At 39.0% G+C, this 16357-nt stretch overlaps 1 protein-coding gene across 5 annotated transcripts in view; it reads left to right on the forward strand.

Moving 5' to 3' along the window:
- The first annotated feature begins 142 nt into the window (after positions 1-142).
- Positions 143-16357, forward strand: part of grb14 (growth factor receptor-bound protein 14) — a 28859-nt gene continuing 12644 nt past the window's right edge. The window contains exons 1-4 of one of the 5 annotated variants that reach the window (XM_041056483.1): positions 198-215; positions 2628-2705; positions 4419-4633; positions 5824-5953. In XM_041056483.1, the coding sequence (XP_040912417.1) occupies positions 4446-4633; positions 5824-5953 (318 nt within the window). In that variant the 5' untranslated portion in view covers positions 198-215; positions 2628-2705; positions 4419-4445. Of the gene's footprint in view, positions 216-2627; positions 2706-4319; positions 4634-5823; positions 5954-13329; positions 13636-16357 lie in introns of those variants that run through there. The other 4 variants (XM_041056482.1, XM_041056485.1, XM_041056480.1 and 1 more) reach the window with 4 other exon arrangements.

A 16357-nucleotide genomic window follows, 5' to 3' on the forward strand; every position in this document is an offset into this window, starting at 1 on the left:
GATGATTTTGTTTTCTCCACTGCATAAACAGCTGAAATCGGACCCCGTTGAATACTCGTTATCCTCAGCAGGTAAAACGTGATCACGGTTTGTGACGCAAAAAGCGCGTTACAGTAGAGTACCTGTGCTGCGCGTGTGAACAGTTGACTTCCTTTGCTCTCTGGAGCAGCGATATGAAGAGTGTGAGTTGGAAACTCCGCTTGAGGAGGCATAAGGTAAGAACAGCTGTGAAAATAGCCCATGTCGAGATCTTTCATTTCAAACAGATTTTTATCGAGTCGGTTCTCACGGTTCACAGGGAGCTGGAAGATGTGTGTGACGGATTCACTGACCGACGTGAATTTTCAGTGTTACTTCTTTTGTAATCATTTAAAGTTTAACCTTCGTGTTTGTTCTATTGATTTAAGCGTCAGTGATTGGTAAATGAAAATAAGTCACCTACTTTGAAGAGTTCTCTTACATTGTAGCTTCACAGCCCGAAGGTCGTGATTATCTGTGAAATAGTTGGACGCCGGGGCAGTTACTGAGCTTTTACTGACTTTGACATTTCTTGCAATTATAGTTAAAAAGAAACAAGAAATATCAAGAACCGTGAAGGTCGTGATTCCTCCCACACATTTTTAAGTACAGACCTCCCTAACTTACAGAGGCTACTATCAAGTATTTGTCTTTCAAAAAAAAAAAAAAAAAATATATATATATATATATATATATTTTTTACCATGAACACAGAACCCGCACTCCCTAATTTCTGTCAAGTACCATGAAATTTCTTTGCTAGCAAAATATAACTATAAAAATATAACTGCATCAAGCCTGATGAATTTGACACCGTCAGTGTTTATATAGTAAAACCCGTTAAATGTTTTGTGTGTGTGTGTGTGTTTTTACGTACACACGTACACACAGGAAGAATTAATTTACCTGATGTACTGATTAAAAAAAAGGTCCTAATTACTGTCAGTTGGACATGGGTCAGATTGTCTCCCAGAAAAATGGCACTGAGTGAAAACCTCCATAAAATATACGTAATTTTCTTTTCAACAGTGTATTCTGTTTGCCCTCTGTGATTCAGTGAGTAGAGGACATAATGCCATTAGGCAGTCACTGACTCACTGACAAGAGAATTATTTGATTTTCAAATTAGATGCAATGTCACCAAGAGGCCTGCGTCAAAACTAAGCAGTTCTTCGAAACACACAGCCAGGAGTTAAGACGCATAGGTGCTTTATCACAATATTTTATCTCTGGACATTTTCAGCATTTCAGATCAGGACAGCTGAAAACAGTGTAATTTTGTCCTTGCCTCTCCACAGCTCTTTAAAACATGCCAGAAAGGAGACGTTGAATTCAAGAGAGAAACGGCAGCTAGGAGCAGCAATGAGGTTTACTCAGAATACACAAGTAGTTATTCTTGCAAGTGGTGACAAATGGCATGACCCCCAGTGTCTCACATTATGAATGGGCTAGCACGGATTTTGTGAAGACGCTGTTGCAGCACAAGTGTTTACCAACCCCCCTTAGCCTGCATTTCCCAACAGCTGCCATGCCTCACTCCGTGCATTCCACATAAGCCAACCCACACAGTACACAAATGTGTTAACCTTTCCATTTCAATAGATGCCTAGAGTGCATCAAGCTGAACTGGACAACTGTACCTTGACTTAAACCCATGATGTTGATAAACCCAAGAGAGATTTTTGAAAGGTACTGTGATCAGCTGGTGGAACAACAGAGAAGATAATTATTTACCCTCCTGACTGAAGTCACAGCAAGCAACTAGTACAAAAATGATTATTTAGTTATTCAACTATTGACCATTGGCCATTTTTCTAATTGATTCATTTTTCAAATATTTTTTTTTAAATAAAAAGTGACACTCCCCAGTTCCAGCTTCTAAACTCTGAGTATTTGCTGCTTTTCTTTGCCTGATATGACAACAACCTGAATGTCTTTTGGATTTTGGACTGTTGGTTGGACAAAACAAGTCAATAATGAAAATAACCATTAGTTGCTGCCCTACAAGCAACAATACAACGGCAAGAGCAGTTTCCACAAAGTAATTTACCAGTAGACATTTTATCCTGACCTCGTGCACAGAAGAGGTTGCCCCAGAAGTCAAGCCTATCACCTGACATGAATATGACAGTCCAGAAGGACCTGAACAGTCTAAGAATGGTGCAGGATGTCCCTGTCAAACATGCAAACTTTCTAAAAAGTCAGGCTTATCAAGGCAAGTGGACAAGAAACACACATGCTTGGTTGGCCCTTCCTGCTATGGCTCAGTCCGTCACTGTGGGTTTAGAACATCCTGAGAAGCAGAAAAGCTGGCAACAGAATACTCTAGACTTTGGTGGACAGGCAGGATTAGCATCAGTCACAGGGTGCCCTGGTGGAGCCAGTTGGAAACCAAAAGTGTATCTACAGACTGTAGCAAAGGACCTGTGTTGTTCTCTGAGTTGAAGGTGAGCATTGTACTATAGCAGCCTTGCTGAGAGATGGCCTGCAGGACAGCCATAGCAAAAAGTGAAGAGGTGGCTCCTAGACTGGAGTAGATCCTAAGCATTTAGCATGGATGAGGTACTAACCAATTAATTTGTGTCCATGATGTCATTTTTGGCTCTTAGGAAAAGTGCAATGGGAATAAATCTGCTCCTGTCCTTAAAGATCCGTTCCAACATGCCTAATGAAATAATGGCAAAAAGGTATTTAAAAACTCCTTTGAAAAATAATTCAATAAATTATACATCGTCTGTGTATCATAGATATATGGAAGTTTCACTGTTACCACAGCAATGCACAGGCATCCAGCATACTATACATAAATCTATTAAGGTAGAGAAATGTATAAAAAATATTTACAAAAAAATAAAGATCAGTAAATATATATATTTACAAAAAACGTTCTTGAAGTTATTGAATATTATAAATAAATATAAAATAATGTAAATTAATAATTAAGTGACACATTAAGTGATCCAAATAAATTCAGTATCTAAAACTAAAACCAAAATGCTTTACAGTACAATATCCTACAGTAATGTGAGACACTGTTATTAACTCCCTAAAATAGATTTGGCATTCATCCTACACCAATGTAATTAGCATTTGCATTGACTGATACCAAAAGAATGTGTTCCAGGCTATGAGTTATTTCTGGCCCTCTCATGCTGCCGGGGGTTTCTTGTCCTTGTATCAATCCACCGTAGGATCTTAGCTGGACCATTTGCCTGCCCCCATCTCCTACTGCTCTCTTCTCTCCAAAATCAGCCTCAAGAAACTTTTAGTCACCTTCTGGTTTTCCCTCTCAACCTATAGCAGCAGTGGCACATCTAAGCTCTGATTTGTCTGGTGATCAGTTTCTCGCATATTCATGGTATGCTTTTTTTTTAGTGCATTTAATAGAGCTTAGGTAAAATGTTATCCTTGGCTCTGTTATTGTGACAGATGCTTTGGTAGGTGCATGTTGGGGAGTGAGGATTAAAGGAGACAAAAGGACGCAGGTCATACAGATCAGCCTGCTTTCCATCTCCAGGCAAGAGATTTCCCAGCTTTTTTCCATGCACTTTTCCTTAGTCTGTATGTCTTCCTTTTGAAAGCAAGAAGAACTTGGTTATGACCACAGCCCCAGCTTGTCATATTTACCAGAGTAATCAAATTATCATTGTCTTCTGTTAATGTAGTGAGATATTGCTTTAACCCTGTGCTGCCTATTAGTCTGTATCTCCAGTAGCCTGTCAGACTCTGTTACACATTACCTTTCAGAAAGATGTTATCATCGCAACCATCCCCCACATGGAACCTGTCACTGAATGACACAGCTCACAATACAACCAATCTGCTGGGCTGGCTACTCTGTACAACCACATGCCTTCTACAGTCTGCTAAGTTTAAAGTGCAATTTGGATCCCTGTGCGAAGTCCATGACAAAAGAACAGTTGGTTTTATGGTACTGGCCGCCCTCCCGGACTCATTACTGTGCTAAAGACACTCCCTTTTGTGTAAGTGTGCTTTGTGTGTACAATTCCTGCCTTCCAGGTTGCAAAGAGAACTATGTAAAAAAAAAAAAACCAAAGCAAAAAAGGGAAATTAAAGCAACATTAACAAAAGACATGATAAGGCTGAAGAAATTAGTTGGTTATTAATATGCTACTGTGTCAGAGCAAGGATGACTGTTTTGGGAGTCACTGCGTTAAAAATATCTTTATTGTGGTGGATCATGTTTGGGTAGGAGGGATCATTTTGCCCCACTGGGCCACCCTCGTGGGCAGCAGATGAGCCAGAGAGACTTTGTGTGTGTGTGTGTGTGTGTGTGTGCTCTGCTGAGCTGTGAGCAGAGGAGCCTCGCCAGCCAGCTTGCTCTAACTGTGCTCTGCACACACTCCAGTCCAACAGCTTGTCTCTTCTCTCTGCTCCAGATGATGCCTTGGATTTAGCTGGCCCACATGAGTGATATGAATAACACACTGGACGGAATACACACTTCTGGACGCCTCGGAGAGAAAGCAGAGATTTTTCAGAGTGGCAAGGGTAATGTGAGTGGCTTTCCCAGCCCAGCCCTCATCCCTTTGCGAGCTCCTTTACTAACATCAAATGCCCAGAAGACCAGGACTACGCTCTGCAAGGGGAACAGGTATGACTCATTTTTCTTTAAACTTGGCATGAATGATGCCAGTCTGTTTATAAGATTAAAAAAAAAACACTTGCACTAAAACTGAAGGTAGTATTTTCTACTCTGCACTTTACAGTGTGAGCTGCCTTGCAGAAGAATAGTACACTCTTTGTATTCGCAGGAGCGAGACACAGAGGTCTGTTTGAAAGCTGCAGTGTAGACTTTGTACCTGTAAACAGAGTTGGCCCGACCCGAATGCAGCTGTCAATGAAGTGTAATGTATGATTTCAACAGTGCAGTTAAAGACCTGGAATCAAATCAAGCACCTGTTAGTTGGTGGGAGATAATTAGTAACTCAGTAACTGCTGTTTTTAAAGTGCAGTAAAGAAAGCGTCAGTCAGAGAACAGCAGCTTTTCAGAAACTGAGGCCTTCTCATCTTCACGTGTACTGAAATCTCGGTCTTTCTTACCTTATCATGTAGGTAATGGAATATTGTGTTGTAGGTTATGTGTTCATGCAGTTTTGTCTGACTTTAGAAGTTAAGAATAAACATGGATCATTTTGACTCTTTACTGCCAAACACTCATGGGTTGGAATGATGCATCCCAGATTGGTTGCAAATGGTCACAGAAGATTATAATATTTTGTGATTATGATAAAAAATAATTCCTTTACATGTTGGTTATTAGATTTCTTGATTCCAACCATGCTTGCTATCCTCCACTCAGCAGTTTGAGCGCTGTCTATGTACGTTAGCAGCTTCTGTATTTTATAGTGGTGAAATCAGGGGCAGCTCACATGGGCATTATCTGCCATCTTATCAAAAGTCTGTTGGTGATTGGGGTGTGTCATCTGGTAGCTGAGAGCACAAGGGGTCCAAGTAGAGACTCTTGTGTTTCTGTTGTGTTCTCCTCCATTTATTCTCCACATTCCTGTGCATGGGATACAGGCAACAGAAAAACCAGCAATACGTTGTAACAGCTCTTTGTGCGGCAACTTATGAAATCAGTCTAGCATAAAGTCTAACACATCATTGCAATGTCACAGTCTAGACTGACTCTTACAGGCAAAGTCAGCCTGACATACTTGGTACTTTTGAAAACTATTGGATCTCAAATAGAATTTGAAATCAACCCTGAACAATGCTTGGCTCATTTTATGCAGCATCTGTTTCTTTCTCTCACTGTGTCTTTGTTTTTTTGTCTTTCAGGAGCAATAAAGAGGGAGAGGAGTCCTTCTCTTCTCCCGTTCCAAACCCTTTTCCCGAGCTTATCCCTTCAACCCTCTCCCCCTTTGTCTCTGAATGTTTATTACCATGGACCAAAAGTAGTGCTACTCAGGTGAGTGTTCCATTTACAGTACTTTAGGGTGTTTGTGACACAAACAGATAAGGCCTCTGTTGTAACCTTTTCTATATATTACCCCAGGCAGCAAAGTCATGCGAACTAACTGAAACAAGTGCCAGAAAAACAGCTACAGGACATACAGTATTTAGATTTAAAGAAATGCATAGTTACATGATGTTTGGCTTGTGATTTGTCTGAAACTTCAGGGCACATGGATGGTTAAACCAGTTATGCGAGTATGGAAATGAGTTGCAATGAGGAGATGAAAGTGCTGTGTCAGCAGGCTCAGAGAATCTACAGACACAATGTTATTACTTCTGAGATCACACATTTTTGCCTGCATATGATACAGTGGCCACTAAAAAAACATAAATATAGGCTATACGTGTGAAGTATGATACCTCCTGTAGATGCTGCATTTGAAATTTTATTATAACTTCTTGGTTTACCCAGGAACACCTGGCCTAGTGCCCAACAGCCACTCTTGTTGGTTTGTTTTAGCACAAGGTGTGTGATTTGTCATGCACTGAATGTAGGGAAGTGCCTACTGGTGCTGGATTCCAATCTAGCTGCTGAACCAATGTTTTCAGTTTCACTTGTGCAGAATCTGATAAAAAAATAAAAACTTCAGTCACCAATTTACCCTTCACTAAGCCCTGCCCTTTTAGTTAGTGTGGCTATGCCCATCGGGGTTTCTAATCTAGCAAAGCACATATGCCGTTGACAATAACAGCACCAGATTTCCCACCTGAAATGTATAGTGACTTTGGAAACGATGGCTCTTGGATTCCACACATAAGTTAAAAGGCTTCTCATTGTTAGCCCACAATTGTTGATTTTTGTAAGCTGAAATCACAACTGTCGCAGACTTTATCAGCTGTAAGTCCATGAGTTGGCTGAAAAATATGTTTCCAGCTGACTTTTTACCAAAAAAAAGACAAGACTGAGTACCACTCTTATTATCAGGTTTGCCATTTAAGCTTCGTTGCAGTTTCTAAGGTATGATTGGACAGTGGCTGTTTAGGGACAGGGGTTTAGTGAATTATCAATTATCAGTGCATTAGAGCATGAAAAATCGCAGTTTTAAATATTTTGCTCTTTTTTCCAATTAATTTTACAGATATTGTAGCTTGCCCCTAAAATGTAGTGATCTCTAATTTTGGCAGACAAAATGCAGATGATTCGCAAGTGATGATGAATAATCATTCATTTTATTTCCTTCTCTTTTGTAACCAGTTAGTGCAAGTCAGGAGAAAATGTATTATTATGTACAGCAAAAAATTATTTAACTTGACCCTGTGATCTGTAGTTGATTTGTACGTTTATGCAGAACTCACAGTCAAATTCTAAAAAGAGAGCACATTCATTATGTTGGAAAGCTAACAATTATGGGTCTGCTTCAAAAGTGCATGGGTTTCAAAATGGATTTTGTCTATACATTTTCCAGGGCTGTTAAATTAGTCTGGTTTGTTAACCACTAGATATTTCCTGGATGTGGATCCCTGTAATGTATGCTGGCGTTGATTTCAGGTTTTTCAGTATCTTTGTGGTCTGTGTGTATGTGTATTCGTGTGTGCATGTGTGGCAGCAGGGGGCAGCTCAAAGCAATGACTCATAGGAAAGCTAGAAATTACAGAGCTCAGCAGTTACCAGTGACTATCAGCAGTATTAGACCTCTCTGTGCTCATGTGTTGCTTTCGGGTGGAGAATGAAAAATGCATACAGAGAGCTGAGTTTTCTGTTTTTCCTTTTCTGAAGCTTCCATTGTACTAAGTAGTATATTTGTGATTAGCACAAGAATGTAATCAAATTGGTATTTGTTCCTCTGCATGCACTGTGGTAAGCTTGCTTGATTATCTAACACTGAAGCGTCTCAAATGAGCCCTTCTGTTCCATTCCCTTCACACTCAACTCAAGGTTTCACATCAGAAAATTACAGAGTGATTGCCAATTCTCTTGTGCGCTCACCAGTCTATTGTGAAGACAGGTCAGGGATTTGCACGGATTTGGCATTTTCTTTGATAAGTGCGAGAATAATCCTTAGGTTTCTCAGCGAAGGAGCAAAGTGACATCCAGTTGACCTCACTCTGAAACAACATGGCTTTCTTGTTAGCAAATCTTAAAGTGATAGTTATGTATCTTGTTGATGAGCCCAGTGCCTGACAGCCTCTTACAGCAGTTTTCAGCAGCAGTATTGACCTCATTTCAGTAGCGCTCAAGAACCCAGTGACATCATTGTTCCAAGCACTCGTCCCTCACTCGCCCATTCAACTTTTCTATAAAAGAAAATTGTCCATTTAGCTTACTCGTGTGTTTTTGGGTAGTATTTCTTACATCAGTTGCAATAACTTGAAAGTAATAATCTGCTACTAGGGACTAGGGAGCTTAGTTTATGAAATGAGCAGGCTAGGAAAATGGCATTGATTTCTGTCGTCATAGTATCTCAAGCCACTCAGTGTCTTGTTTGGACCCTTTGCTTGACATTTCTTAGTTTTACACTGGCTTTAAAGCTAATTCTCCTGTGAGAAACTGGTTTATCCCAGCCCTCTGTTATCCTTGTGTTTGCAGTGTCACGGTTCATTTCCATAACAAAGCCGCAGAGTCATGACAGCCACATTATCTCAAGAGGGGACTTAGACTTGAAGACAGCACAACAGCCTCCAGGAAAATATAGCTAGATGCACATAAAGTCAGTGTGTAGTCAGGTGATCTCTAAATAGAAATGCATTGTTATAAGTGCAGTAGGTCAAAACAACTTGATTGTAGGGACAGATCGGTTTCCATGGTGAATAAAGTCAGCGTGTGTGTCCTATATTAACCTCAGCTGTTTCAGACATACAACTGTGACATGAGAGATTACTTTGTGAAATAAAATCCTGCTGCAGCTCAGGAAAACAGCCCACTGGCAACGACAAGGGTTCAGCTTTTCAGACTGCCGGCTCAGCCACAGCACCACATCACCGCAGACACAAACACAAACTTTAGCATGACATGATAGTGCTGTAAATATTTGTAGAGTTCAGAAACCTTTTGTTCCACCAGTTTGTCATTGTGCAGACAATTTGATGTTGATATTGTTGATAAGGGCAGTGTAATATGACTTTCAGTACAACATCATGGAAGAACTAGTATATCATCACAATACAATGGCAAAATAAACAGTCTTTGGGGAAATTCAAGTACCTGGCACCGCCTCCACTCTCCAGGAATATAGTGGGCAGTCATGCTTGGACTCTTACCAGAAACCAGAAGCACACAGACAGTCTGTGTCCAGACGGTGATGAGTGCTCAGTTCAACCATATGACTCAGAGGAAATGCCTGCCCCTTTAGAGATGTTATTTCAGATGCAACATGCATCATGTCCACGTTTTTCACTCTGAGTTTCAGCCACACAGTCCTCAGGGTCACACTTAACAGATATAAACCATCTTTACATGTTCCCTGTACTACTTAATCATTTGTTAGAAAGCTGCTTAACGACAAAACAGAGCTATGCTGATGAGTAATTTGTATTTTGCAAACTCAAATCAACATTTGGTAGCACTGATGTCAGAAATATTGTTACAACCACAGTCTTCAGGAGATGGCAACCGACTTTTTGTTTATTAAAACATTTGAAACAATTTCATTGTTTTTTTTCCCTGATTTTTCATAAGATGCTGAACACACTGATTTGAGTGCTTGAATAATGCAGTAATTCATTGTAATGCAGTAGATAAAGTGAGAATTGGAGGAGTTAAAATCAGAGGAGTGGCATAGCTTTCATTCCTTGTGCCTAACAGAGAGTATGTGTTATATATAGGAAGTCATCTGGTGTTAGATGCACATTCTGCCCCTTTATTTCTCTGCATGTGTCTCTCTTACCCTTTTAAGACTGACTGTTCTGTGGGATAAAATCATGTTTCTTGTTGGTCTGAATGGATCAACACATTGTCTGGCTTCAGAAACCTTCTCTAATCAAGGCTTTGATACAGATCTAAGACTGCTTGGCTTTTTATAGAGGAATAAACAGAGTCTTGCAAAATAACTATAGGATTACTAGATAGTTACTGCAAAATTATTTAAGGATCTCAGTAAACATATAGTAGACACTGGAAGCAGCTTTTAGTCCAGGTATTCTTATTCTGCTTTGTCTTGATGGAGGTTGATGTTACCATTGTTACCATTGATGTTACCAGCTATGCATACCAAATATGCATGGTGTGGTATTATTCTCTGGCTTGACTGTGGTCTGTGGAATGACAGCTGCAGATACGGGTCTTATGTAAACACCAACAAGCAGGGATGAAATTGTGAGAGTAGTGTGATATGAATAGGTCAGTGGCAGAGTGTGTGTTCATTCTACATGTCAAACACAAGTAGCACCTCCCTCTCACTGTCTCTCTCCGAAACTCAAACACACAACACAAAGACAAGTATAGTGTATTCATCCTCTTTTATGATCTTATCAGAACCAGACAGCGCTAAATGCAGTGTGAATGCAACTGAAAATGCAGACTCACTCAGATTTTGTCAAATATTTAAATGAATGTCCATTTCTGACTGAAGGTTGGCCCAGTTATCTGTGTATGCCACAGTACACCTCTCAAGCACAGTTACTATCCCTGTGCCAAACAATTTGGACAAGGTTTTTAAGTCCATAGAGCATAAAGCTGCAGTTCCTCTAATGACCACTGGACAGTGGTTGCCACTACCTCATTCCTAGTTCTACCCTTTAACTGAATTTGGATTTTTTGGCATGAGTAATGGCCAGGATGTCAGTGAGTGGCAATGATGGAAAGATGTCTTTGAAAATTCTCAGTCATCCAGGTCATCGTTATCCAAGAAGAGTTGAATCAAGGGCAGCTGGGCTTGGCTGTAGATGCTTGAAAATGTTTCACCTCTCATCCAGAACTGAAGAAGCTTCTTGGATGAGAGGTGAAACGTTTTCAAGTATCTGCAACTTAATCCAGTTGGCCTCAATTCAGCTCTTCTTGGATACAGTGGGGAAAAGCAACAAGTACATCTATTCAAATGTCATAATTTACGGGTACTTTACTCGTGTGCTTTCTGTTGGTTGTTATGTATGTGCACAATAGCTACTATTGTTTTACTGTTTTTTATAATTCTATAATCATTCACTTTATAACCTCCCACCCACAGCCTTTACATCTAAAATAGGGGAACTAAAGTCTTCTACAGATAGGATTGAAACATTACTATCTACTGTCCTTGCTCTGCAAGATGGAAACTCTGGCTGTTTTTAAGTAAGTATACTGTGAACCCCCTGCCTAGAGGTTGGTATGCTCTGTACAGTTGCATATGTGCACCTCTGGTCGCTGTCTTGTTTCTTTGACAGAGCTTACAAGGGGGTCTTGATTGAATCAACTGTGGTCAAGGACAATGTGTCTGGAGCTGGCTTTGTTATGAGAGTTGAGGAGACTCTGTTATCATTCTGGCTCCATTAATTCCAATTCATTTTAGCTGTGTGATAACTAGCAGCGTCTGTTTGTCTGTGCTCTCACAAGTCAGTGTGCTGTGTTTCCAGATAAACATGAACCCTGTTGTGGGAGGTTCTTATTTTCCTGTCTGTTCTCATGAGTTGAAAGAGAGGACAATGACTGGTGCCAAACTTCCACATTCAGTGCTGTGGCGTTAAATATAATAACATATACTGCGAAAGTGTATAGGGAAAGGAGATGAAAGAAATATAGATCCATGCATATTTTGAAATTCAGTGTAATGGCTTTTCCAGCAATTTTACAAGTTTTTGTTTTGATGACTGAGATGTTTTGCAGTGTAGCTGTTCTATCTCTCTGGGATTCACTTCTAGCTAAATGAATAAGCCAAAATATTCTCATTCAGGCAGTGTTCACACCACAGCTATTATATAATCTTGGGAGAACTGACTTTATACACAGTGTCTTAAAATGAACCAGATACACAGTATTACCATAGCAAGGCTGAAAGAGTTTGTGTGTGGTCTTCATCAGACAATGGATTTCAAGCTCCTTGTGGTCTGCAACTATCTCTTTCTTATTAATGCATTAATAGCTTTATGGAAATGGTTTCTGGCCTCTATAGCATCTGGTATCTTTTGCATACTATAACTTGTGAAATGGTTCCTCTAGTATAGTTCCGAGTAGTACTAGTGTTAGTACTAGTAAAATGAAAAGTTAGATGCATTGTAGTATGTTAAAATAGAGGCAAACTATTAAAATTAACATTTGACCTAAAATAAACCTGTCAACCTTTAAAACATTGACAGCGATCGCTAATTTATAATACTCAAATGGTGAAAGCTGAGGCTTGAAAATGGCTATGTCGTGTAAAGATGGCACACTCATATTCACAAGGCCTCTTTGTCTAGTCTTGCAGTAAAACAGATGTGGGTTGTGAATTGTGGCTTTGGGAGTTAGGGCTATTTTGGATGTCTACTTTTCTTTCTCTCTCTCTCTCTCTCTCTCTCTCTCTCTCACCATATACAGTGCTTAAGGATTGTATGAATATTGGCACAAACGCCCATTATATTAACAGCACTGTATAGAGTAAAATGCATAATTAGTGTGTTAATTAGTTTATTTTTCTATCTAAACCTCTGGCCCATCCTACATGGAACCACAAATAGCTCATACTTATCTATCTATCTATATATTTATCTATCTATCTATAGATAGAGATAGAGATAGATGTGTGTGTTGGTGTGTGTGTATGTCTGTTGTTTATGTGTGTGTATGACTGAGAGAGAGAGTGTTAATAAAAACAATTATGATAGTAAATTGAATAAATAAATGCAATTTTGAACAGTACTAAATAAGATACTAAATAAATAAATAAGTAAAGTGAGGGCATATGTACATCTAAGTGTTCAGAGAGTATCCCTAATGTGATTGCAAGAATATAAGAATACAACTCTTTGATTTTCCTCAGTACACAACAGTTATTAAACTGCATATTGTTTAGCGATGACCTTATGCCACTATTCTTAAATAATATCATCACTCATAAAGTATACAACATTGATGCAAGATTTTCATGAATATGCTTATAAATGTTTGTTTAGTAAAATGTATTATGTGTCAGGGACTAAAAATAGCAATGTAGTGTCTGCCTACAAAGTCAGCAAAAACAATCTGTTCCATGTAGTTTCTGGGAAATCCTCAGCTCCTTTGCTGTGGTTTTGACATTATCACTTGGCAGAATTTGTTACTTTGATTCCAGGTATTTTACCTGTCTCTGGCCTTGGACTGTATATTTTAACTCTGTTCACCATGAGAAAATCTTTTTTTTTTTTTTTCGCTTTCAGTTTTGTTTTTTTTTGGAACTGCCTTTCTAAAAGGAGAGAAAAGGAAAAAGCTTTTACATTCCCAAGGACAAAGGAGGAGTTTGCGTTGTGGGGAGGCAACATGACTTAGTTTCTCACACTCGTTGTGAAGGATCTCACTGAAACTGGTTTTCCGTAGTATCCAACAGGGCTACCTAAAATGCTTTTGTCTTAAATACCATATTATACATTATTATTTGTTATCTTTGGAACCATAATTTGTGCGATATTTTTATTGTAATTTGCTATGTATGGATGTTTTTCATGTAGTTAATTGTGCACCTAAGGCAAAAGCAGAATTTCCAAAGCATGAATTTCCACGCAAGAAGAATCACCTTGCCTGCCATCACCCCACTTTGTCTGCAGAAGCGGGTAGGAATCTTAGATGGCTTTCCTCTGTACTGTCTTGTTAACATTAAAGCCTTTTCCTCTTTATTAGTGAAGCACTGCCTGCTGTTCCTGATCAAAGATTGTTCTATATTTAAGCTGTTTTTTTTTCCAGATGTTGCTGGATGAGCACTATGTAAGGGCTATCTATATGTATATGCAAGATATCATTTGAAAGATGGTGTATTAAACTCTGTATTAAACAGCCAGCTCTCACTGGACTCTGGAAGTAGACGGAAATGTAAAATGTACAGTTCACTTAAATAAGGAGCATAAATGCTCAACAAAGAAAACCCACATTTTAAGTTAGAATATCAGTAGATTGTTTTTTATTGCTCAACATTGGTAGGACATACCTAATTGGAGCGTTGGCTGTGTGTTTTCTAAGACTTGTTCATGTTCAAAACATCGGCTGGTCTGTTCAACAACATAATGTAAATTCTGTGGTCTCTTTATAACTGTTCCATTATTTCTTATTGATAAGATTCTGCCTTCTATCTTTTGATGGCTTGCTCTTATTTCTCATTTATTTAGCATATATATATATACAATTGAAACCCCCCAGCAGCTCAACCATAGTTTTAACTATATGAAGTAGTAACTAGGTTTACAGCATGCTTATCAGTGTAGCTTGAAAAAAATTGTCTGCTGTTGTATCCCACCTCCTCATTGGTGAATGCTCTGTCAAGATAATGATATTTGGGCTATTACTTTGTATTTCTGATTGGTCCAATTATGATTCAGTACTCAGAGCCCTTGTTACTTAGCTTTTGCATAATATTGCACTATTTTTACTTGATTTTCATTATACGATACTTTTATTTTGTTTTCACTTCACTTATTTATTCTAGAAATTAGTGTGTGCTAAAATTCTTGCCACACACTATGTGCAATTTTCCTCTTTTCTTCATTTTCTACTGGGAGTTGTAAGTAACAGTAAGAATTTCCCTACGGGGATTAATAAAGTTATTCTGATTCTGATTAGCTAATGTTTAGAAGTCAACAAATGTAACCCACTAATAATGCAGTAGGCAGTGTATCTGGCACCTGGTCTGGCCATTAAAGAGAAAGTCCTGTATAAAGCTGAGCCTGTCAGTGTTATAACAGTGAAGAGTTGGGAGGACATTTCTCAGTGGTTTTCTGAGATAGACAAGGCTGGAGGCCTCCTCCCCACCATTTGGTGATTGAGCTGCAGCTGTGAGAGGGGAGTTCAAGGTTAAACCATAGTTGTCTAATTGGCAAAATGGCTCACACTGTCCTGTCCTTGAGATAAGAAGGTCTAATAGAAGAGTTTATATTCAACAAAGCTATATATTGTCCTGCATATTCCATGTCTGGATTTAATCTGCCTTGTGTAGACTGTTTCTTTCTTTCTTTCTTAGTTTCTTTTTTGCTCTTCATTAAGAGCCCTTTGTAACACAGCACGTTGCTCTTCCTGATGTTTTACCCGTTGCTTGTATGATACAGTGCTCCAGCAATTAGCATCAAAATGTGTTGAATGTGGCTTGCAGTTGTAGCAATAGACCCTGAACTGTTGGGTCAACATTAATGGCAACTATCAGCTTATCACATAGAGTATGCCCCAGTTTAAGTATACAAAGTTGAGCCAAAAACAAGGGGTAGATGTAAACAGCAAGGAAACAGTAAGGCTTGTGGGAGCACCTTCTGGGGTACTCCTAGACAGCAGTGCATTGCTTCCTGCTGCGTATGGGACCTTAAAATGTCCCTTTCAGTATACTAATTCATCACCATTCTATTGTACACAAATAAGTGATTCTTAACTTATAGTCATAGTAAAAATCAAGTATTGGCCAATATGTAGTTTTTTTTTTAAATCCCCTGAGTAATGAGATCAGTACCATCCTCTTAAGACCAGTATTGGTTTAGAGGATATTCCACCACTACTGGGTTAGGAAAAAGTTAGGAAAAAAGTTTCTGGCCACAGCAGCAGACTTTGTATCACCAGCCATTTTTAGTCTTTGGGTTGTAGGAGGCTTAATTTTTTTTCTGGTCATGCACAAGCAACTGTACCAAACTAACCAAATGGTGCGCACTGTAAATATGATATCTTAAATGCATGTATAATTACTACAGATACAGTGATGCTACTACAACAACAGCAGCTAATGCTATTACTTTTAATAATAGTAGCTACTGGCAGATGTTTAGATTTGTTTAATTCATTTAGGCAAAACCAGATCAAATCAAAAAAACTATCCGCACATTCTAAATCATTTTCAGCTCTTGAGAAATTCATATTTTTAGTTGATCAGCTGAAGCCAACGTGCTGTTTCGTTCTTTAAAGTGAGGAACCACAGTCTATCAGAGAAGTAACTCTCCAGCTAAAATTCTTTATTTTTGCATGTTGCAACATAATAGGTGTACATGACTGACATGACATAGGTGGGCATGAATGCTTTTCAGGTGAAAGCATGTTTACATTTGGTTCAGGGCTACTTGCTGATGAATGCCGCTCTGTGTTGACTGATAAAGACATCACCAGATTACACAGCGTGCTGCCTTGCCCTGCCATTCATTGGAAACTCTTAAACAATGATTAACCACGCTATCTACTCAATGTTGTCAATTGCCTTGTGTGAAATGATGATGCATGATACAATAATTAGATTGTAGAGCTCAAGAGAAGTTACCTTGAGTGCCGTAATTATAATTATTTGACCTATATGTTGATATTATGAACAGTCTA

Source organism: Toxotes jaculatrix, chromosome 15 (genome assembly GCF_017976425.1).
Source record: "Toxotes jaculatrix isolate fToxJac2 chromosome 15, fToxJac2.pri, whole genome shotgun sequence".
Taxonomy (NCBI): domain Eukaryota; kingdom Metazoa; phylum Chordata; class Actinopteri; family Toxotidae; genus Toxotes; species Toxotes jaculatrix.